Source organism: Azolla caroliniana, unplaced genomic scaffold (genome assembly GCF_043228905.1).
Source record: "Azolla caroliniana isolate FFs.n. ecotype wild unplaced genomic scaffold, voAzoCaro1.0.p SCAF_5, whole genome shotgun sequence".
Taxonomy (NCBI): Eukaryota; Viridiplantae; Streptophyta; class Polypodiopsida; order Salviniales; family Salviniaceae; genus Azolla; species Azolla caroliniana.
This window is the reverse complement of record NW_028230440.1, coordinates 16064252-16087404: the sequence shown is the minus strand read 5'-3', so window position 1 is coordinate 16087404 and position 23153 is coordinate 16064252. Positions and strand designations below refer to the sequence as shown.

The 23153-nt window shown below is 48.7% G+C and overlaps 1 protein-coding gene across 1 annotated transcript; it reads left to right on the top strand.

The window, feature by feature from the left end:
• Positions 1-717: 717 nt before the first annotated feature.
• POLA2 (DNA polymerase alpha 2) lies at positions 718-5876 on the top strand. Its single transcript, XM_087320340.1, has 16 exons — positions 718-850; positions 952-1027; positions 1515-1646; positions 1741-2125; positions 2235-2330; positions 2403-2482; positions 2566-2641; positions 2729-2917; positions 3343-3447; positions 3552-3647; positions 3794-3886; positions 3971-4012; positions 4116-4157; positions 4272-4399; positions 4679-4805; positions 5110-5876. The coding sequence occupies exons 1-16, from the start codon at positions 778-780 to the stop codon at positions 5317-5319; spliced, it is 1950 nt and encodes a 649-aa protein (XP_087176466.1). The 5' UTR covers positions 718-777; the 3' UTR covers positions 5320-5876.
• Positions 5877-23153: the final 17277 nt, after the last annotated feature.

The following is a 23153-nucleotide window of genomic DNA, read 5'->3' as shown; positions in this document are numbered from 1 at the left end:
CAACCTCGTAAGCAAATGCGTGCAACCCATGTATGGAAAACAGTGTCTACGGTTACATTATGGATATTATGGAAGTATCGTTATAAAAGACGATATGAGTCCATAATTCCTCTTCTCTCAGATATATTGCCAGAATTATGGGGGAGCTTATTGGCGGTTGTGCGGGGGCAATATGACAATATGCCAGGCTCTTCGGAGGTTGTTCTGAAGAAAATGAAAAAATTACTGCAATTACGGAGGAAATTGCCTCTGTTCACAGCCTCTTCTAAAGGATTGTTATGGAGATATCAACACCCCTGGTCCTTGCCCTGACCATTTCTTTTGTAGCCCTCTGATTTTATAATAAATACTCTCTGATTTTACATTTTTGTAGCCCTCTGGCACTTTTCTTAATACTAACGAAGGAAATCTTTTTGAAATAAAATAAAATATATAAGGCACCGATTTTCTTTACTGCCCCGATGCCTACAATGGTCTGGAGGTGAAGCAATTTACTATGGAGTAAAACACTATGTTCATTCCCACTGATAGATAGATAGATAGATAGATAGATAGATAGATAGATAGATAGATAGATTGTTGTTCTTGTCTTTAGTAAGGAAAGCCCATTATGTATTTACCCAAAATAAGAGAGAGTGTTAGTGCGTGTGCGTGTGCGTGTACACAGAAGAACTAAACCCATTTTCCCGCCAATTCTGTCTGTCTCAGCAAATCGTTTCCTTTTCCTTCTCGTCTCTTTGTCTGTCCTGTCTGTCTGTAGAGTGCTGCTTGCTGGCTATGGAGCAGGACCTTATCAAAGAGTTCTCCTCAAATGGATTCATTCTGGACGACCCGGAAGTCGCTAAACAATGTACGCTCCCCCCCCGTCTTCTCGTTCTTACCGTTCTGCTCTTCCTCTCTATATGGTTTCTGAAAGGCTTTTCTTTTTGTGGGGTTTTATTATTCTTGAAGGCGCCTCCCTTTGTGCAAGCTTTGATCTTAGCCCCTCAGATTTTGTTTCTAAATGGGAGCTTTTCTACCTCAATCTGTAAGTAAACAACTGATTCTCTTTTCGTCTGCTCATTTGAATGAAAGCACATGTTGATTTTGTCTTTGGGCATTCATTTGTGATCATGGTGATTTAGAATCTATCTATGGATACATTATTTGCTGTATTCTTTTTCACAAGATTCATGTCTTTCTAATAACGAAACGTTATTAATTGGTATTTCGAGAAGGAAAAAGGTTGTAGGCAGTGATATCATTGGGTTAGCTTTACGTACACAGTTGCATTATCTGGAAGGTGGAACTTATTTTTAACGATTGGACTCCCTTAAAATCTGAGATAATATGAATGCTGCATCGACCATTCTTCTCTCTGGAAATGGTTATGCTGCCTCATCATAGAGCAAAGGATGGAAATAAAATAATAGAGCCAGATTAATTCTTCTACACGTGTGAAAAGTGTCATATAATGCTCAAATCTTGTTACCATAAATCCATTCAAAGATCAATATATCTTCTTTGATTCTCAGGTGTTTGGAAGGAGGAAAAGTTATGCGTAATCACCTGGACAATTTTCGTCAATTTATTGAAAATGAGCAGCGGGAGGCCTTCCGGCGCAAGCATACCGATTTCCACGTCTATTCAAAGGATGATGTTGACATGTATATAACGATATATTCTTGTGCAATAGATTCTTTGAGTTGATGATTTGGCTCATTATGTACATTGACTCTTTATATGCTTTTTGATTTTCAGGCTATTGCAAGAAACTGAGAACCTTGAACACCAATACACTCCAGCTAAACATCACAACAGGAATGGAAGCAATGGGTCTAGAATGGAAATGGATGAAGGGTTTCGTCTTCCCAAAACACCTTCCTCGGTGCCCAGGTCTTCTAATAAGCTCAAACTCCTGAATGAGAGCCCTGCGACACCCTTCAATCAAAGATCAAGCAAGCTCAAAGTTCAGTTTATTCTCAACAAAGAGCTTCCCGAGTCATTCTCAACTGATCGCCTTGATACAGTGTCTGAGGATGATGTTATAAGGAGACTCCGGCCCGTGGAAAGGTTGGACTTGCAGATATTGAGTGGTGGACCTAGACCGGGTTGTCGATACATGTTTGACCGAACGGAGAAAAGGGTATGACATTGTCAACGTACATTCATATGGCATACTCCTAAGTAAGCATACCTACCTCCAGGAGTGTATTGAATTGATCTAACTTTCATTGATGGTGATTTTGTGACAGTTCAATGCAATAGAGTTTAGGATAAAGGGTTTTGCTTGTCTTCTTGCGGAAAGTGAGGGTGTGCCAGTGCATAACCAAGTCTTTATTGCATCACAGGTAGACAATTGAATTCCATTTTATCATGTATGCTTATGAATCTAATAGCTTTCTTCGTGAATTTGACTGCAGGATAGAACCTTTGTGGTAGGAATGGTGTGTTGTGATGGAGAGGGCCATCTGAATGACAAATCTGTTCTTCTTCAAGGGGGGTTAGTGTGATGCTAATTTATAAGTTATATGCATTCTAGAGCAAGTAATCTGAGGGTATCAGTTTGCTTATTTTAATTTTCAGTGCTGAATATTCGAGTGGGCATCGAGTAAGGCTTGATCTCAATGGTTTGGAGCGATTTTCACTCTTTCCTGGTCAGGTAAGTGCCATAATGCAACCTCTTATTATACTATCAATATATTGAAGACCTAGTAGAGACATAATGGGCATGCTATGAATAAAGCAGATTATTGGAGTAGAAGGTCATAACCCAAGTGGTCATTGTTTGGTTGTGACACGCATAGTGGATTCTATCCCAATGCATGTGAATGATGACCTCTTGGGAGCTGAGGCTCCTCAAGCCAAACGCCAAATGATTGAAACGAGTATGCCGACTAGTACTGATAGCAGTTCAAAGGATTTGCCAATGTCTATGGTATGCTCCAGAAAATTTGTATTTTTGTTTTGTTTCATGTTTTCTATATTACCATTGCCTTTTATAAGGCATTCTAATGTTTTCTTGGAATGTTTGTAAGAAATGGTAGTGTACTCTTATTTTGCAAAGGCAATGATAATCATGTTGATCTTTAGCACATGTCACTGTCACTATCCATTCTCATTCTCACAATCTGGGCATAGAATGATCATTGCTTACTTGGTGAATGTCTTGGTGAAATGTCTAGAGCTGGATTGGAAAGAGTTATTTCAATGAGTTTTGTATGTTTGAAGCATGCTGTTTCTCTATGAGAGCTATGTTACCAAGAAAGATGTTAGCTGTGTATCGTTGCTAAAAACCAAAGCTTTATTTAGTCCAAATTCAATCATTTTCTTATATCATGTTCTCTTTTGATGAACAAAAAGATAGTTGCAGCAGGACCTTTCACAACAAGTGACAACCTTGAATATGAGCCCCTGGTTGAGCTGATAAACTATGCGAGAAAAAAACAACCAAATCTCATTCTTCTGGTTTGTACAGCTCCCTTCCGAATGCATGTTTAGTATGTGAAGTTGACATGTTATCTAAAGTTTAAGCAGAAAGTTAACCTAATAATCTTCTTTTTGGTATCTAGATGGGCCCATTTGTTGATTCTGAACACCCTCAAATCAAGCTTGGAACTGTTGATAGAACCTTCCATCAGATATTTCAAGAAGAAGTTGAAATAAGGGTACGATGGCTTCATAACACGGCCACAGAAGGTCACATAGCATAAACTTGTTTTTTGTGAACTTATGAGCTTGCATCAAGTGTGCTCATTATAATGACAAAGGTATCATAATAGCATTTAGAAGCAGCTAATGGCTTGTTAAACAGATTAAAGATTATTGTGAAGAGATGGGAAGTGGTGCCAGAGTGATATTGATTCCATCAACAAGAGATGCACACCATGATTTTATCTTTCCTCAGGTGGATTTCTTCTCTATTTCCACTATTTAAAAAAAGAAAAGACTCGGAAAGTATTGATCGATTCACTGTCTATTTTATTTTTAGCCACCATTGAATGGGGCCAACTTTACAGATGCTGACCATCTGGTATACATTTCAATTTCAATTTTGTTGAATTCTAAATCATATGACTTGAACATGCTTGAACATGAATTCAAGCAATGCATTATATGCTGTTTCTTTTTATCAGATCTCAATGTTGGGAAATCCTGGCCTCTTCTCTATAAATAAGGTATAAAGTTTGCTAGTTTACATTATGTACCAACATGATATGGGTAGTATGACATTACAATCCCCTGAAGATGAGCATGTACACAATTAATGATAAGACAATGGTGGAAAACAGTTGACAATTGGGTGTTGTACGGTGGATGTGTTACGACACTTGAGCAGTGAAGAAGCAGCTCGAGTTCCCATGGGTGCATCGACGGATAGGCTTGGAAGGCTAGCTTCTCACATGATTTCTCAACACAGGTTAGTATTTTTGTTCACGAATTTGATATTCTCAAGCTTATTAATGTGAAACAAGAGCTTTTCATTCAGTGAAATAATTATGAAGTGTAAAATGCCCATGAAAGAACTGATGTGTACTCTTTTCAAGAGGGGTATGTGTGCTTTTTTGATACATACTGTAAAATGTGAGCTTATGTATGTTTCTTTGTCATTCTAAAGGTAAAATCCGCTTTCTGTAATCAACATATGTCAGATACATGTTTCACATATTCTAATTTTTATCCTCTGTTGTATGAGCAGCTTCTACCCCCTATTTCCGGCAGCTGCTGGAGTTCCTCTTGATCTCTCTCTTTCAGCCGATTCGTTATCATTACCTTGCCAACCAGATATTCTGATCACACCTTCTGACCTTTCACCATTCGTCAAGGTAAGTCAGCAATGCTTGTTTTGTATCTTAATGATGCTGTGACGGTTTTGACATGACAAGGTTTATGATTTGGTTCCAGATTGTCATATGCACTCATGTGTAAATGAGTTTACTAACTCTAAGTTAATTTGATGAGTCAAATTTCATTTCTCATGTATGTAAATGTTTGTCCAAAAGAGTTTGGGGTTACTGGACCCCATTCTGTATAGTGTAGGGTTCTATGTTGTTAGTAGCTAGACAATGTACAATGTGTATAATACATAGATTCACATATAATAATGTAGTAAAATTTTGTGCTCTGCAGGTGCTAACACACGGGGAGGACTCCTCGACCTCAGCTGTTGATTCTCAAGCGAATGGAAAGAGCAGCAAGAGCACATTATGTATTAATCCAGGAAGGCTAGCTAAAGGCATGTATGGTGGCACCTTCTCAGATGTGATGACAATGCCATTCCTTGAGAATGGTAAAGGGCAGTGGCCACAACAGGCAAGGGTCTCAATTATTAAACTATAATTCATCACCCAAAACATGTATTTATATATACATACACATGACATTAATCATGCACACGCTAATTATTAGGCGTTGGAAGTCTGTATCATGTCGAGGCATGAAATCACAAGACATAGTTAGAATTCAGTAATTCCTCTTTTATTTTACTAAATGTTTTTTAGAATCCCTTTTGGGAGGCTTGAGCTACCTAGCCTCACCTCGTAATGGAAAATAATGGAGAGCTAGTGTGTGCTGCTGGTAGCAAGCCCATTACACACTCTTTTTGCATGACTAGTTTGCAAAATGAAGGGAAATTCTAACATAAAACCTTTCCCTTTGTTAGCAACATTTTTATAGTCTTTTAAGGCTCCTTAACTGTTGCTACTTTGTACTCTTATCTGATTGAACCTCTTAAATGGCGATGGGGAGTTGATTGCCGTCCACCCCCAATATCCCTGTTCTGGGTCCTTGACTTGTAAACCATGGGTCAGGCACCAATGATTGTATCCTTAATTAGTTTGGGTTTTCATGCTCTGCCATTAGCATTGTTGCAATTTCTAATGCTACGTTTAAGTCAATGAACTAGTCTAAATTTAGTATGAAACTTTTGCATGGATTCATGTGTAGGATTCGGATTGGCATTGAAGTATCGTTTCATCACTGCAATCAATTAATTGTGTCTGCATTTCCATCTGTTTGTGATTGGGAAATTATCTTATTATGCCCTTCGCAGGTACAAGAAACAAGAATGTGTTCAAAGTTTCCTGTATATGCTTGATCTAAGTTAAGGCTCCTAATCACATGAAGGTTAGTGTTAACGTGACAACATGTGGTATGACACTGGTTATTTTTACACGTGCAGATTAAGAGGAACATATGTAGGCCCAAAGGTTTGTAGAATGACTTCAACTTCATTGCATTCCCTCTTTGCATCAAGGCTATTCATACACAAATGATAGTGTAAAACCTCACTAAGCACAACCTTTTCCAATCATCCAACATGTTCAATTGAAATGGATAGCAGAAAATTGATGTGCAATTCTAGTGGCCTTCAATTGCTATCACTTTGTGGAACTTGTCTCAACCTTGATCAAGAATTTTGATGATTCATTGTGCACAATTATTAATGGTAACCTTGAGGCTAACACACTACAAGATGATCGAACATTTCCATGTGCTAAGTAAAACCATGGACAGCAAACTTCTAGGGTCAATTCTCATCCTTGATGGGGGCTTGTGGGTATTACTTAGTGAACTTACCTTCATGTAGGAGTTGTTGCAAGAGTCGAGTATTGATTATCTATTTTTAAACAATTCTTGGTCTAAGACATCTAGGTCTGGTAGACATGATGGTTGAACACAACTGTAGTGCCTAATTGTGTTGAATATGTACATATGGGTCCAAGAGGTTTTTGTGATATAGTTTTTTGATAATTTGAACATCAATCTACATTATTGGCAAAGGCACCTATGGTTTTTGAGAAAAGGTCAATGAAAGATCACTTGTGGTTGATTATGATGTATTATAGACACCCATAAATATATATTCAAAACACCATAGTCATGGTAGAGTTTTGAATACATGGCTTCTTAGAAGAATGGATATAACTTTAACCATTAAGATATATCATATTTATAGAATGTCACCACGTTAGGCATGCCTTCCAAAATGGCATGCTTGCGCGAATGTCAAGTCATCATCATGCATGGTTGCAAGGTGACAAGAATGCATGTGTTCTAACTATGCTATATAAACAGATGTCCTCTAATGTTGATGAACCAACAAGAATATGTTGAAGATTGGTGGCGAATTGGAACGGTTCATCAATACTTGAACACATGCTTATATAGCATGATTTGGACATATGCATGCTCACCAACTTCTAGGTATGCATGATCGCCATTTGGCATTCATGCAAGCATGACACTTGGTGATCATGATGAGTTCCACGAGTCACAATGCACGTACTAGAACTTGGCATATTCAAATATTGATAATAAAATTTAACCAACCAATCCACAAAATAATGCAATTTTTTGTGGAGGTGGAGGAGGAAGAACACGATCTGGAAAAGTAACATCATTGATATAGTCAGTGATTACATATTCGCCTCTGCTGTTGCGGAGCCTTCGCCTTCGATTGGTGCCTCCGGAGCCGTTGGGGCGTTTTTTACCAACCCCCGCCCATCTTTCCTGTCCAATCTGCGCCCTTTTGGTCTAGGGCTTTCCCGCCGTGCTTCGGTGTCTGGTTCTGGGGCTGCTTCCATGGGGCGTCTCGGTTGTTCCTTCTGTGTCGCCCGTGTGTCCGGCTGGTTGGTAGGAGGTGTTGTCCTTGGGCCCGGTTGGGCCGGTTGGGCCGGTTGGGGTTCCTCTTCCCACTCTAGGGCCGCTAACTCCGCTAACCTACGTTTCGCGGAGCGGGGCGGGGCCGTGGGTTGGCTAGGCTACGGTGCTGGCAGGCCTCGGGGTGGAAACAGTACCGTAAGGTATTGTTGGATGATTGGCCTGAGCTTTTTGCCTGCTTGGTACGCATGCAAGCCTTCCCTTAACGCCGGCCCTGTGATGACTCCCTAGTCGATTGTACGCCCTTCAAAGGTGTCGATAATGATGCCCGCCTTCTGCTTAGGCATCCCGTATGCGTTGACATGGACGCAACCGGTTTCCAGTAGGAACTTGGCAACTTCACGGAAGAAGGGATCCGGAATCTGTTTTGTTCTATAGGCCTTGGCAGAGGATGAATATGGGCCAAAATACCGTTGCAGCGCCTCTATAGGAGGTATTTCAAAATGTCTTTCGTCTAGTGAGGATAAGTCTAACTTCTTCCAAATGGAAGAGTTGGTGACCGTGTCGATGTTAAGCCGCTTGGCGATGTCCATGGCGTTCGGGTGTGAAGGTGCTTCTGCGACCCGAATGTAACCATCCAGGCGCTTCTGCACGAGCCATCAGCGTAGGGCAGTAGAGATGAAGATCGGCATCGCCAGAGTAGGTTCGTGGAGAGGAGACGGTTAGTAGTGGTGAGTTGGAGCTCTGAGATAGGATGGGGAAGAAGGTGAGGAGGAGCGATGGGAGCGCTGATAGCTAGACGATGGGTTTCTGCTTTGTGTAGAAAATCTTCTGTTTTCTTCTTTTTGTGGCTTAGGGTTCCTTGGGCAGTGAGCCATCGTGATGCCGCGTGTTCTTGAACTAGGAGTTTGTGCATGCCTTTAGTCGTTTTAATAGTCGCTATCTTCTCTCTCTTTTTTTCTTTTTTTTTCGTAACGGTTATTTACAACCTATTTTTACATTATAGTACAAATGGGACTGTCCATTTTACGCTGCGGGTTCTCCGGCTTTGTCTCGTTCGGCGGTGAATGGGTTAGGTGGCGTAGGGCCCAGGTAAGGTATGAGCCGAAACCCGTTCACTTTTTGCCGTACTATTTCTCCAGCCAGCGTTCCTAGTTGGAACGTGCCCTGTTCCGCTCCAATTATCCAGTATGGGCCGGTCTAGCGGAAACGTAGCTTCCTCGGCATCTGGCCCATGCGTGTTTGAAAAACTAGCACCGCTTAGCCCACGGCGAACTCCTTTTCCCTTGCGCTGCGATGTCGATCGACAAACGCTTTATGCCGTCGTTGTTCCTCTTCCAACACAGCCATGCTGTGGACGCGTTTTTCCCCTAGTTCGAGAAGTTGGTAGAGCCGTTCCTCCTCCGACTTGGCTTCTGATAATCGGTTCCGTACCTGAATGCGCAAACTAGGTACCCGAAATTCGACCGGCATCACAACCTCTAGTCCAAACGCTAGTCGGAACGGTGTTGACTGTATGCTTGTTTTGTAACTAGTTCTGTACGCGCATAACGCACTCTAGAGTTTGGTATCCCAGTCCGTTCTATTTTCATTGACGGTTTTCTTCAAAATGGTCTGTAAAGTTTTGTTCGTGGATTCCGTTAATCCATTCGCCTGCGGGTAGTATGGCGTGCTCTTCTTGTGGACTACTGCGTAATGCTGTGTTAGTTCCCGAACCACCGTATTGAGGAAGTGGCTCCCCTGGTCATTGATGAGCTCAATCGGGCACCCGAACCGGCACCAGATGTGCTCGTACAGAAATTTGGCTGTGACGGCCGCCGTATTTTCCCGTAGTGCCTTTGCTTCTACCCATTTGGTACAGTAATCTGTGGCTACCAATATGTATTTGTTGCTCGTACGGGCCGCTGCTGGTGTGAAGGGCCCCACAAAATCCAATCCCCACTTTTGGAAGGGGTCCAGTGGTAATACGGGCTGGTGTGGCATCCTTTCGTCCTCCGCGGGCTGACCCATCCGCTGGCACAAATCACACTTTCTACAATACTCGGATGCGTCCTTCTGCATTGTTGGCCACCATAAGCCCACCTGCCATACTTTACGAGCTGTCACGTTGCCCGCGTAATGGCCGCTGGCCGTGCCGCAGTGTGCCTCCCGTAAAACTGCTTCTTTTTCATCTTGACGGACTCCACGTTGCCAAATGCCGTCACTTCCTTTGTGATATAAATTCCCTTCGACCAGGCAGAAGTGACGGCTTCGGATGGCTAGTCGTTTCTTCTCGTCTGTGCATAATTGTGGTGGAGGTAGTCCTGTAGTTAAAAAGTACGTTGTCGTGAAGAATTTCGGCCAGAGGCGAAAACCGGGAAACATTGGCTACATCGGCGGGGTGCAGCGTGTGTACGCACCCATGTACATTTAGTGTGAATATCGAGGGCGCCTTTATGGCGCCGAAGAGTAGTCAAGTCGGGACAGACGATCCCATGAAAGTCGGGATTTGTCCCACATTGTAACGCATCCCTCTCCTTGTTCTATAAAAGGAAGGGATCGCCCTTTTTGCAATATAGGGTATACCGTTAGGTTTAGAGTTAGGTTCTTCTTCTTCTCCTTCTTCGTGTTTCGCTTAGGGTTTGCTTTGGTTCGGCCTCCTGTGCAAGACCCCGCTCGGCTCGACGAGCTGAGAGCTCCCCGACGGCGGCTTGGCAGCAGACGACTATTGTAACCTACCTCAGTCCAGCTCGAAGTCGGGAATGTATTCTTCTGTTTATACATATATATATATGTTTGCGTCTGTCTGTGTATATTCGCGTCTATGTTCGTGTCGGGTGTTTCCCCTTTCCTACGTTTCCTGTACATGAGGGCGCGAGGCGGGTCAGCATGTGTGTGTGTGTGAGTCGGTGTTAAGCGCGCTCTCTCTCTTTCCCCTCGGTTGCTTCCGGTGTGCTTCTGAGATGCCCCGGGAACGGTGAAGCCCGACTTCCTACGCTCCAACACTCCCTAGTCTAAGACCCCCGTGGCCCCGCCTTTCTCCACGCACGCGCGTAATAACGCGACATAATTGGTGAACCCGACGTGAAAGGCGGCAAGGGAGGATGGAGTCGGAAGACGACGACCTTGCGGAGATGGTGGCCGAAGTGGTGTTGGAGTCGGCAGCGCAAGAAGCGGTTGAGCGAGTGGTCGAAAGAGTCGGCCGTTTCAACGGGGACGAAGTCCCATCTTACTTGGAAGCCTACAACGCGGAAATGGAGGAGCGTGGCGTAGACGAGGCGTTGAGGCTGGAGTTCTTCTGCCGAGTCGTAGCTGTCCGGATGCATGCGAAAATAAAGGAGCTCTGTGAGGCTCATAGTTCGTGGGAGGCCTTCGAAGAGGCGCTCCTGAAGGCATACGGAGGATGGCGGAAGAGCCGGGGACGAAACGACTTCGACCAGTGGGTAGCATCGGCAAAGACCCATCGAGGTGCGACGAAGGCGTTCTGGGAGTTCGAGCGACGACTTGCTCGGCTCCTAGAGCGGGAACAAGGTTTGGTGGGGGCAGACAAAGTCGTTTTGTTTGTCAGGTCGATCGACCGAGCGGAACGGGAAGCCATCAGGGTTGAGCTCGAAGACGATGATGGAGCGAATGGGCTTACGGAGGACTGGGCGAAGGTCGGAAGGGTGTGCCAACGGCTAGACAACGAGCGAGCCGAGAAGTCTAAGAGGAAGGTACGCGACGGCGTGCCATCATAGCGGGAAGAGGCCGAACGGCAAAGAGAGTCGGCAAGGGTCGGCGTTGGGGCCAGGATTGCGGAGGCATACACAACGCTCAAAGCGATGCTCGAGGAAGAGGGAGGATCGAGGCCAGAAGCTGAGACCGAGGAGACGGACTTGCCCCACGCGACGGCGGGAGATCAGTACAACGATATCACGGGAGAGGGTGCGGAATGAAACGCCCTCTCGACTTGCAGAGATAGAACGGCCAGGGACGAGGCCGAGATACAGTTCGCAGAACCGGATCATTGGGACTAGCGGTTTCGGGCGTGTCAGCCCGAGATCCCGGTCATTGGAGAAGCAAGCCCAGACGGGGCTTGCGCGATCGGTAAGAAGACGACCGCCGACCACGAAGAGTCGGTGGCTACGGACAAGGGCGAAGAACGGATGGGCGATTCCTTGTGTCTTCCCACACTTGAGTCCCAAGTGGAGGAAGGCGACGGCGATAGACCGAGAATCACCAGCGAGACGATACGGGGAAGGAGCGGACGAAAGCCCACGGACCCGATTCCGGAGAACTCGGCAATTTGGCCCGTATGCCCATGTAAGACCGAGGAGATGGATGGTGGTACCGAGGAGTCCTGGCATGATGCCAGCGAAGAAGGATGGGAAACGGCTTCCTCGCAGGCCGAGGACGGACACGGCATGAGGGGATCAGCATTTCGATACGGGTGGAGCGTGATCCGGTCGTGGATCGTTCGATCGGGGCCGGATTCAGCATGAAGGTGCCGATACGGAAGGGGGTGCGAGACGAGCCGCCCTCTTTTACATGGGGAGAAAGACCGACCGGGCGAAGGTCGAGATTTGGAAAGAGAATGAAAGCCGGTCCTATGGGATTCCTTACACCGATCCGGTTGCAGGCCCGAGTGCCGGCGTGAGTCCTATAAGGGAGATCGGTGGCGATAGGAGAATGGGACTCGGCAATCTGGAGAAGGACGAACAGACCCGGACGAGAACCGGGCGGAGTGGACTCCCGGATGACCATTCCGGAAGGGAGGAAGAGAGCAGGCCTACGAAGAGGCCGAGGAGACGGTACGTCGGTACCACGAGAGAGGGTGTGGAGTAAACCGCCCTCGCGGCATGCGAAAAAGGACGACCCGGGATAGGGTCGGAAAGCCAAAACAGCGGGCCACTGAGGATCCTTCACACCGGTTCTAGAGACTTCGGCAGTTGGCAACACGGTCGACGTAAGACCAAGATACTGACGGTGGCGGCGAGGTGATGAAGGCAAGGGCTACGGATGGGCGGTCTACGGAGGATCCTTCACACCGAATCTAGAGACTTCGGCAGTCGGCAACGTGGTCGACGTAAGACCAAGATACTGACGGTGGCGGCGAGGTGACGAAGACAATGGGCGTAAGGAAGTCCGGTCCTACGGGATCCCCACACCGGTTTCGGAGACTCCGGTGTTCTGCCATCGTGGCAACGTAAGACCAAGGGAGAAGGAAGGTGGCGGCGGGAAACGGGACCCGGCTACGCGGAAGACACGAGGAGAGTCCGAGAGGGACTCAAACAAAAGACACCCGAATTTCGGCAAGCATAGAAACGGAGTCCGGTCCTATGGGACCCTCACACCGATCCGGAGGCACCGGCAGTTCGGCCAACGTGGCAACGTGAGACCGAGGGAGAAGGACGATGGCGGTAGGGAACGGGACCCGACGACACGAGGTTTCGGAAGAAGCCGGTAAGGGCAAACACGGAGAGGTGTGTCAGGCCGGAAAGGCACACTTTGGACAGAACAAGAGTCTCGCAAGTGGCCATCGCGGGCCCGATTGAAGCGTGACTACGAGACGGTGTTCGGCACGGGCGGTGCCGAACAAAGGAAGCGGAAGACGGCACAAGGGAGGTGCCGGGAACGACGTGACAAGTGCCTAGTGGACTGCACAGGGTTGGAGTCAGGGGATGGCAAGAGAGGCCGAAGGAGGATCCTACACACTCGCTTCGTAGATCCTGGTAGCTTCGTCGAAGAAACGAAGACTGACACGGCAAGCCGGGATGAGAAGCTGGTGGGGGCGAGGGGACGACGGCAAGCAGAAGACTCATAACCTATTGCAGCAGCACGAAGACGGGAAGGGCCAAGCGGGCTACTATGGGGTGTTCCTCAGATGCAAAGAACACCGGTATACGGGTGAGCGGCGATGCACGATCTAGCCGGAAAGGGGCCGACAAGACGTGCAATGAACCGGAGCGCGGCACAGGCGGTGCCAAACAACGGACGAGGGTATGTGGCACACGGGGGGGGGGTGCCGGAGCAGGAAGGCGAGCGCGGAGAACGTCGGAAAGGGATCCTCCACACCGTTCCGGAGACCATGGCGGTTCGAGCCGACACGGCGATGTAAGACCATGGAGAAGGAAGGTGGCGGCAGAAGGACGAAGGCGACGCGAAACACCATCGGGACATCACGATTGGACAACGGAGGCCAAGCGGGCCACCACGGGCATGCCTCAAGCGGAGGACATCGGGCATACGGCAGGAAGCGGGGCGTTCATACGGCCGAACAAGGGCCAACAGAAGAACGCGCACTACAGAGATCGCGGTAGAGGACCCATCGACGGGTCGAATGAGCCTATGGGGAGGCGAGCGCGAAGGAAGACTCGAAGCTGACGGATCAAACCAGCAGTAAGCCGAGATGCGGATCACGGGAGACCGGTTTCTCACCGGCCGAAATCTCTCACCCTTCAACAAGATTGGCACGGACCGGTGGACGTGCAGTTAGGTGGGGGCGGATGTCGTGAAGAATTTTGGCCACAGGCGAAAACCGGGAAACATTGGCTACATCGGCGGGGTGCAGCGTGTGTACGCACCCATGTACATTTAGTGTGAATATCGAGGGCACCTTTATGGCGCCGAGGATTAGTCAAGTCGGGACAGACGATCCCATGAAAGTCGGGATTTGTCCCACATTGTAACGCATCCCTCTCCTTGTTCTATAAAAGGAAGGGATCGCCCTATGTGGAGGGGTTGCCCTTTTTGCAATAGAGGGTATACCGTTAGGTTTAGAGTTAGGTTCTTCTTCTTCTCCTTCTTCGTGTTTCGCTTAGGGTTTGCTTTGGTTCGGCCTCTTGTGCAAGACCCCGCTCGGCGCGACGAGCTGAGAGCTCCCCGACGGCGGCTTGGCAGCAGACGACTACTGTAACCTACCTCAGTCCGGCTCGAAGCCGGGAATGTATTCTTCTGTTTATACATATATATATGTTTGCGTCTGTCTGTATATATTCGCGTCTATGTTTGTGTCGGGTGTTTCCCCTTTCCTGCATTTCCTGTACATGAGGGCGCGAGGCGGGTCAGCATGTGTGTGTGTGCGTGAGTCGGTGTTAAGCGCTCTCTCTCTCTCTCTCTCCCCTCGGTTGCTTCTGGTGTGCTTCTGAGATGCCCCGGGAACGGTGAAGCCCGACTTCCTACGCTCCAACACTCCCTAGTCCAAGACCCCCGTGGCCCCGCCTTTCTCCACGCACGCGCGTAATAACGCGACATCATTTCCATAAGCCATCGATCCGGAAAGGTGGATTCTGTTTTTTTTGCAATCGTCGCTACTCGCCAGATGTTGGCGTCCGGAAAATCGTCGTCGTCTTTCTGTATTGTTTCTCCAATCTCAAGTCTGCTCAAAAAATCTGCACTACGTGTTGCGTCCCTGGCCGGAGCTGAATTACAAACTCGAATTCCTGGAGCAGCAGCATCCACCGCGCCAATTTCCCTGTCAGGGCTTGTTTCTCCACCAAATACAATAATGCCGAATGATCCATGTGCAACGTGAATTTCCGTCCTAGTAAATAATGTCGGAATTTATTGATGGTATAGATCATCCCTAGCGCCTCCCGCTCTGTTGTGGAATAGTTACGCTCTGCTGTTGACAATTTACGATTTGCGTAGTATAGTGGCCGATACCAGTTTGGTTCGGTGAGTTGCATTAGCGCACTTCCTATTGCTATGTCTGAGGCGTCGACGAACACGTGGAATGGCTTCACCTAAACTGGAGGTTGTACGACGGGGGTTTGTGTGAGCATTACCTTAAGTGCCTCATAGGCCTTATCCTCTGTTGCAGTCCATTGGAAAGGAGTCCGATGTACGGCAGCGTGTAGTGGCGTGGCGAAGTCCGCCAAATACCGTATCATCCGACTATGCCACCGTATTTGGCCCAGAAATCGGCTAAGTGATTTGGCATTTATCGGGGTTTTAGCTTGCGTAATAGCGGAGATCTTGTTTGGGTCGACCGCTATTCCTTCTTTGCTAACAATGTGGCCTAGGAGAGTCCCGTTGGTCACGCCGAAAGCACATTTCGCGGGATTCAAGCTTAAGTGTGCGGTGCGGCAACGTTCCAGGCACAGACGTAAGTGCGAGAAATGGTCTTTTGTTCGCCCATATATTGCAAAATCGTCTAAAAAGACTTGCATGAACGCCGGAATGTATTCCCCAAAGATCTCCGTAATCGTTCGTTGAAATGTTGCCGGCACTGTCTTTAGCCGGAACATCATGACGACCGCCACATATACTCCCCAGTCCGTGACAAATGCCGTCTTCTCCTGGTCCTCGGGGTGCATGCGTACTTGGTTATAGCCACTGAAACCATCTAAGAAACTGTACATCTCATGGCCTGCGACGGCGTCCAGCACGCTATCGATGAAGGGTAAGGGAAATGCGTCCGTAATGGTTACGACGTTTAATTTTCGGTAATCCACGCATACCCGTATTTTGCCGTTTTTCTTTGGGCCAACCACTATCGGGCTAAGCCATGTCGCTTGTTTAACTGGCCGTATGAACCCCGTCCTCAGCAGGTTGTCAATTTCTTCTTTTACACGGTCGCGTAATTGGGGTTCATGCGGTAGCGGCGTTGCTGGACAGGTTTCGCGTCCGTTGCTAAATTGATCTTATGCTGATAGAACTTGGGATCTAACCCCTTCATGTCCTCGTGAGCCCACACGAACACATCTTTATATTCCGTGAGTAGTGTGATCATTGTGGTTCTCTGGTCCGGCCTCAATTCTTTTGCTATGGAGAGGAACCGGGGTTCTGATCCCGTACCCACATTCACTTCGTCGAGAGCGGAAGCGGTGAATCGTCGTGAAATCTCCATTTCCCTTTCGAAGGCCGCCCGTGCTTTGCTGAGTTCCAATATGGACTCTGGGTTTGGTTCGTACGGCTCTTCATTCGGAACAATGGTCGTAGTATATTCTGCCGCAGTTGCGATGACATCTATTTCGAACAGCGGAATAATCTGAGGATGTTCGTCAAGGTACGCTTCTAATTCGGCATCCTCCACCCCAGCCAGCATATTCATGTCTTCTGCATATAACGGTGTTATACCCTTAGGTTGTGGCGTGTTGCCTTCCGTAGGTACACGAACCTTGGTGCGTCCATGCCGGAAACTGATACACTCGTGTTGCTAGCTCTGCTTGATATTTGCTGTCCGAAGCCATGGTCTACCCAGAAGCACTGGGTATGCTCCTGGGGCGTCCAAAGCGAGGACGACCGCCGATATGTCGAAGCGGTGTCCACCCACGATGATGCCTATTTTGCGAATTAGCCCTAACGGTCGCACTGATCGGGTATCTGCCATGCGAAGCCAGAATGGACACGCCTCCCATTCGAAAATGCCCAACTGTTCGCAAGTTTTCGTGCTAATCACATTGACGCCTGAGCCGCCGTCGATTATGCATCCAGGAACTTCCTGTCCGTGCAATATTACTATAATGGCCGGGTTGTGTTGATCCACCACTAGTGGTCCCTCGCTGACGTCTATGAGGTTTGTGGCAATGCTCGCTCCGGTCATGCCCGCCACCTGTGCTTGCATGGTCTATTGGAAACGTGGAACTAGCTGTACCAGTTTTTCCATTGTTAATGTGATTTCACAGCCTGCTAACACCTGCCAAATGGGGTCCGGCTCCGGTTTTTCGTTCTCTGTTCGCTCCATTGTGTTCGCGGACTCCTGCCTCATACGTTCCGTATTGGTCGCGTTTGCTTTTTCCACCTAGGCTTGGGCTTGTCGTCGTACCTCGTCCTACGTAGCCCAATCCGCTGTTTTCGTTTGCTGGCGTGTTGTGACTTGTTGCACCTCTGCCGTAATCGTGTTGACGGCGAGCCCCTTTCCCTTGCGTGTTGGGCATTGTGTGGCATAGTGTCCGGGTTGCTGACAAATTAAACAATGGATGCTTGATTCTCCCTTCTCAGCCCCAAGTGGAGTGTGCCGCTCTCCGGGCGCTACTTGCTCTTCGCGGTCCGGCCTCGTTTGTCGGAACGTACACGGTGGATGCTGTTGGTCCCGTCGTTGTTCCTGGTGCCTCTCATTCCCCAAGCTTTCGTCGTAACGCTGGTGATCCCTACATTGTCGAGGCTTACCCCGATAGCCATTGAAACCGCCCCGTTTGTTTGTCGGGCGTTGATGTTCGTATCGCCGACCCCCTTTGGCGTAACTCCGGGTCGTCCTCCGGGTCGTCCTCCTCGAACTCGTTGTGATTCTGGCGATTCTGGCGATTCCGGTTGTATCGGTCCTCCCGTGTGTTGCGATCCTTATACCGGGGTCGGTCTTTTGCCTCCTTTGTTTCGCCCGGTGTGGTTGACGCTGTGTGTCCATGCTACGGACCGCAGGAGTGGCTCTGTTTAACATATTGTACTCGCATTGGTCGACTGTGTGAACCTTCGAGTGGCAGATTGGGCAGTGGATTCGCATATTGCTCCGAGTTCAAGCAAATCGTGCACTGGATTGCTTGACGAAATTGGCCTTCCTCATCCTGAGGTAACGCTTGTCGTAAGGATGACATCGAAAACCTCTCCTCCTCGTCATCCAACTCGAGCTGTAATGCTCGTTCAATCACCATATTCGTCGTTTCCCCTTTCACGCTATTGTTGTTGAGCGTGGCCCGGATAGGCCGGCGTAACACTGCCAGGAATGTCTCCCGAGCCTCCTCCTCCGCGGGGCTTCGATCCAGTTTCCGTCGTAAATTTTGAAAATGTAAGCTGAAGTCTGCTATCATCTCGATCGGTAGTTGCTTAATTGTATAAAACTGCCCAAGAATCTCGCTTTGTGGAACCCTTCGGTGGAAGAATCGCAAGAAGGCGGACTCTAGCTGATCGAAGGTTGTTATGGCTGGTAAGTCCATCTATGAATGCCAGAACGTCGTACGCCCATCTAATGTTAATCCGAACTCCGTCATTTTCGACTAGTGTGCCAACGTCTCGGAGAGATTCTGCGCCATGTGGTTCGCATTCCAAACGTTCAAGAACATGCGAATATGAGTTGCGGCGTCGGTTTCGCCGTTAAATCGGGGGTAGGCAAAGGCCATTGTGGGAGCTACGACGGATCAGAAAAGGTCACCAGGTGGTTGCGGTGAGCATAGTCCCCTCGTCTCATCGAGGTATTTGGGGAGCAAGGAATCCCCTTTGCACTCCTGGCAGGTAGTACTGAGGTCGCCGATGCGCGGCTTTTGCCGGGCGCGTTCTTCTGTCTGGCGTGTGACTGACCTTGTTATTGACCGGTCTTGTCTTGTTGGTTCTCTAGGTTGTCTGCGGCTAAACATCCATTCGTTGTTGCTCGTCTGTGAGGAAACACAGATCACCAAGCGTGCCAAAAGTGTTGCCTCTTAGGAACACGGTCCGTGGTTAGTCCTTCGACCTAGACCCCAAGGTGGGTGTGGAACAACGAACAGAGCTCAAGCGTACTGCGTAAGGAGAGAACCTCTGTAATTCCTTCACGTGTAAGGGAAGACGGCTACAACCGAATCCTTATCAAAGGTTACACTTACGTACTACTACGCTTACGTATCCGAGACACACACACCGAATTAGCCGCAACTATACACAGAAACTCAGAGAAGATAGTATTCTATTATCAAGCGTTCTTTTACATTTCCCAAAATTTACACGCACCTCCATAAGAGGTTTTCTACCCTTTATATATGCAAGGTCTAATTAGCCGTTCACGCTTCCCGCGTGAACCGTTACATATGTTATGCTTATATAGTTTCTTATTCCTACGCTTTTGGCCGTCGGTTACTATTTCGGCGGACAACAACTGCCGTGTGTGTTTTGCTCACCGTAGCGGCAGCGAAGGGATGGCTCTTACATCAAATGGATGTAAAGAACGCGTTCCTGGAAGGTGATCTTGAGGAACAGGTGTACATGGTATAGCCCCTCGGATTTCTATCCGAACAAAACACTTTGGTAGTTTGTCGATTGAAGAAGTCACTCTACAGACTTAAGCAAGCCCCGCGAGCCTGGAATGCAAAGATTATGCAACGGTTGCGTAAGATGGGGTTTACAACGTTGAAATCAGATTCTTAACTATTTGTTCAACAAGGTCACCATGGATCGGTTAGCCTTCTACTGTATGTTGATGATTTAGTCATCGCCGGTGCCAACCTGGACAAAATCCGTCGTGTAAAGTCTCAGCTTGCGACATCATTCAAAATGAAGGATCTTGGAGACCTTCATTACTGCCTTGGGATCAAAGTGATCCGCGCCCCCGAAGGCATATTGATGAGCCAACATCATTACGTGTTGAATATGCTCTTCAAGTTTGGGATGGAAAACTGTAAGCCCATCTCGACCCCTCTGGATAGAAACGTAAAGGTTCGCCGAGATTCGGGAAAGGCGTGCGACCCGACACAGTTCTGATAGATTGTCGTAATCCTCATTTACTTGACGATTACTCGACCGGATCTCAGTTACCCGGTCGGCTTGATCAGTTAGTTTATGTCGAAGCCTATGGCCAAACACTTTCAGTGCCCTCAAAGGATATTGTGATATGTCAGCGGCACGAAAGACATGACCTTGTTATATTGAGCAGGCGTAGTCGAACAGTTAGTTGGCTACATGGATGCCGATTGGGCCGGGAAACGCCAATGATCGTAGATCCACATCCAGATACGCCTTCTCATTAGGAAGTGTGGCGATCACATGGAGGAGTAAAAAGCAGTTGACAGTAGCATTGTCAAGCACGGAGGCCGAATATCGAGGGGCGATTGTCACTATGTGCGAAGTCATTTGGCTAAAACGGCTATTACGAGATCTGCATGTGGAGGTGTCTGATTCGACGCCGATCTATTGCAAAAACCTTAGCAGTATCTATCTTGCAAAAAACCCTGTGTTCCACGCTCGGACCAAGCACATTAAGGTGCACTACCATTTTGTCCATGAGCGGGTCCTTTAAGGTGAAGTCAAACTAGCGTATGTTCCGACGGTATCGTGGAGAAAACCGTCCCTAGGCGGAATCAAAGAATATCGGGAGAATCGACAGAGTGCATCAGGTGTACTCACCCTTGTGTAAACGTGCCTTTATGGCACCGAGTAGGAGTCAAGTCGGGACAAAGAATCCCATGTAAATCGGGATTTATCCCACATTATAACGCATCTCTCTCCTTGTTCTATAAAAGGAAGGGATGGTCCCTTGTAGAAGGGTTGCCCATTTTTGTGTTAGGGGGTATACCATTAGATTAGGGTTAGGCGGTTTTAACTTGGTAAGTTTCTTCTTCTTCTTCCTCGTCATGAGGGTTGAGAGTTCGTGTTTGTTTAGGGTTTGCTTCTACTCGATCTCCTGTGCAAGACCCCGCTTGGCATGACAAGCTCATGAGCTCCCCGTCGGCGGCTTGGTAGCAGACTGCTGTTGTAACCTACCTTGGTTCGGCTCGGAGCCAGGGTTGTAATCTTCTCTTGTAATAGATATATATGTTTGGTTGTGCACTTCTGCGTCTCTGATGGTGTCGGGTGTTTTTACCCCTTTTGGTTTCGGCACATAAGAGTCGGTGTTGCGCGCAATCTCTCTTTCTCTCTCTCTCGTGTTCGGTAGCCTCTGGTATGTGTCCGGAGTCGGTTTCCTGAACTAACTTTCTCCCTCGTTCGAGACCCCCGTGGTCCCACCCCTTCCACACGCACACACATAACAACGCGACATATTTGGTGAACCCGACGTAAAGGGAGGCAAGGGAGAATGGAGTTGGAAGAAGATGACTTCGTGCAACTTTTTGTCGAAGCGGTGAGGGAGTTTGGATGAGCAACAACAAGACGAGAGTTGGCGCATCAAGCGTTTGAGTGAGTGGTCGAAAGAGTCGGTCGTTTAAACGGGGACAAGGTCCCATTCTACTTGGAAGCCTACAACGTGGAAATGGAGGAGCGAGACGTGGACGAGGCGTTGAGGTTGGAATTCTTCTGTCAGGCCGTCGCTATCCGTATGCATGCGGAAGTGAAGGAGCTCCGAGAAGCTCATAGTTCGTGGGAGGCCTTTGAAGAGACACTCCTGCAAGCATATGGAGGACGGAGGAACAGTCGGGGATGCCACGACTTCGACCAGTGGGTTGCATCGGCGAAGACCCACCGGGGTGTAATGAAGGCGTTCCGAGAGTTTGAGTGGCGGCTTGCTCGGCTCCCGGAGTGGGAACAAGGTTTGGTGGGGGTGGACAATGTCGTGTTGTTTGTCAGGTCGATCAACCGAGTAGAACGGGAGGCCATCGGGATTGAGCTCGAAGACGAGGACAGAGCGAATGGCCTTACGGAGGATTGGTCGAAGGTCGGAGGGTATGCCAACGGCTAGATGACGAGCGGACCGAGAAGGCCAGGAGGAAGGCGCGCGACGGTGCGCCATCACAGCGGGAAGAGGCCGAACGGAAAAGAGAGTCGGCAAGGCTCGACTTTGGGGCCAGGATTGCGGAGGCGTACGCGGCTCTCGAGGCAATGCTCGAGGAAGAGGAAAGATCGAGACCGCGAGCCGACGCCGGGGAGGCAGACTTGCCCCACAGGATGGCAGGAGATCTGTACGACGATCCCATGAGAGAGGGTGCGAAACAAAATGCCCTCTCGACTTGTGGAGATAGAACGGCCGTGGACGAGGCCGAGATACCGATCGTAGAATTGGAACGTTGGAACCGGCGGTTTCGGGAACGTCATCCCGAAACTCCAGACATAGGAGAAGCAAGCCTAGGTAGGGCTTGCGCGATCGGTAAGAAGACGACCACCGACCACGAGGAGCCAGTTACAGACAAGGGCGTAAAACGAATAGGCGATTCTTCGCGTCTCCCCACACTTGCTCCCGAGACGATGGCAGTCGGGCCCGAGTGCCCACATGAGTCCCAAGAGGAGGAAGGTGGTGGCGTGAGACCGAGAATCACCGGCAAGATGATACGGGGAAAGGAACGAACAAGAGCCCTCGGGACCAAATCCGGAGAACTCGGCATTCGGGCCCTTACACTCATGTGAGACCGAGGAGATGGATGACGGTATCGAGGAGTCCTGGCATGATGCCAGTGAAGATGGATGGGAAATGGCCCGCGAAGAGGTCGACGAAGCAACCAAGAAACGACCCGACCGGGGATAGAACCGCGCGGCGCTCCGATTCGGGTGTAGCGCGATCCGGTCGTGCATTGTTCGACCGGGGCCAGAATCGGCATGAGGGTGCGGAATGAGCCGCCCTCTTTTACATGGGGAGAAAAACCGATTGGCCAAAGGTCGGGAATCGGGAAGAAGATGATAGAGGGTGTGGAACGAGCCTGACGAGGATCCTTCACACTGGTTCTAGAGACTCCGGCAGTCGGCCCGAGAGTGATGAACGGTGGCGGCGAGGGGACGAAGGCAATGAAGGCAGAAGGGGAGGTCCCACGAAGATCCTCACACCGAGCCAGCGGTCGGCCCAAGTGCCGGTGTGAGTCCTATAGGAAGGGACGGTGGCGGCAGGTGAACGTGATTGGACAGAGATGGTAGATGGGCGGTCTACGGAGATCATCACACCGATCGGGCGGTCAGCCTGAGTGCCGACGTGAGTCCTATAGGAGAGATCGGTGGCGGCAGGTGAACGTGACCAGCAAAAGATGTTGACGCGAAGGTCGGGAAAACGGCAAGTGGTTAGCTGCGAC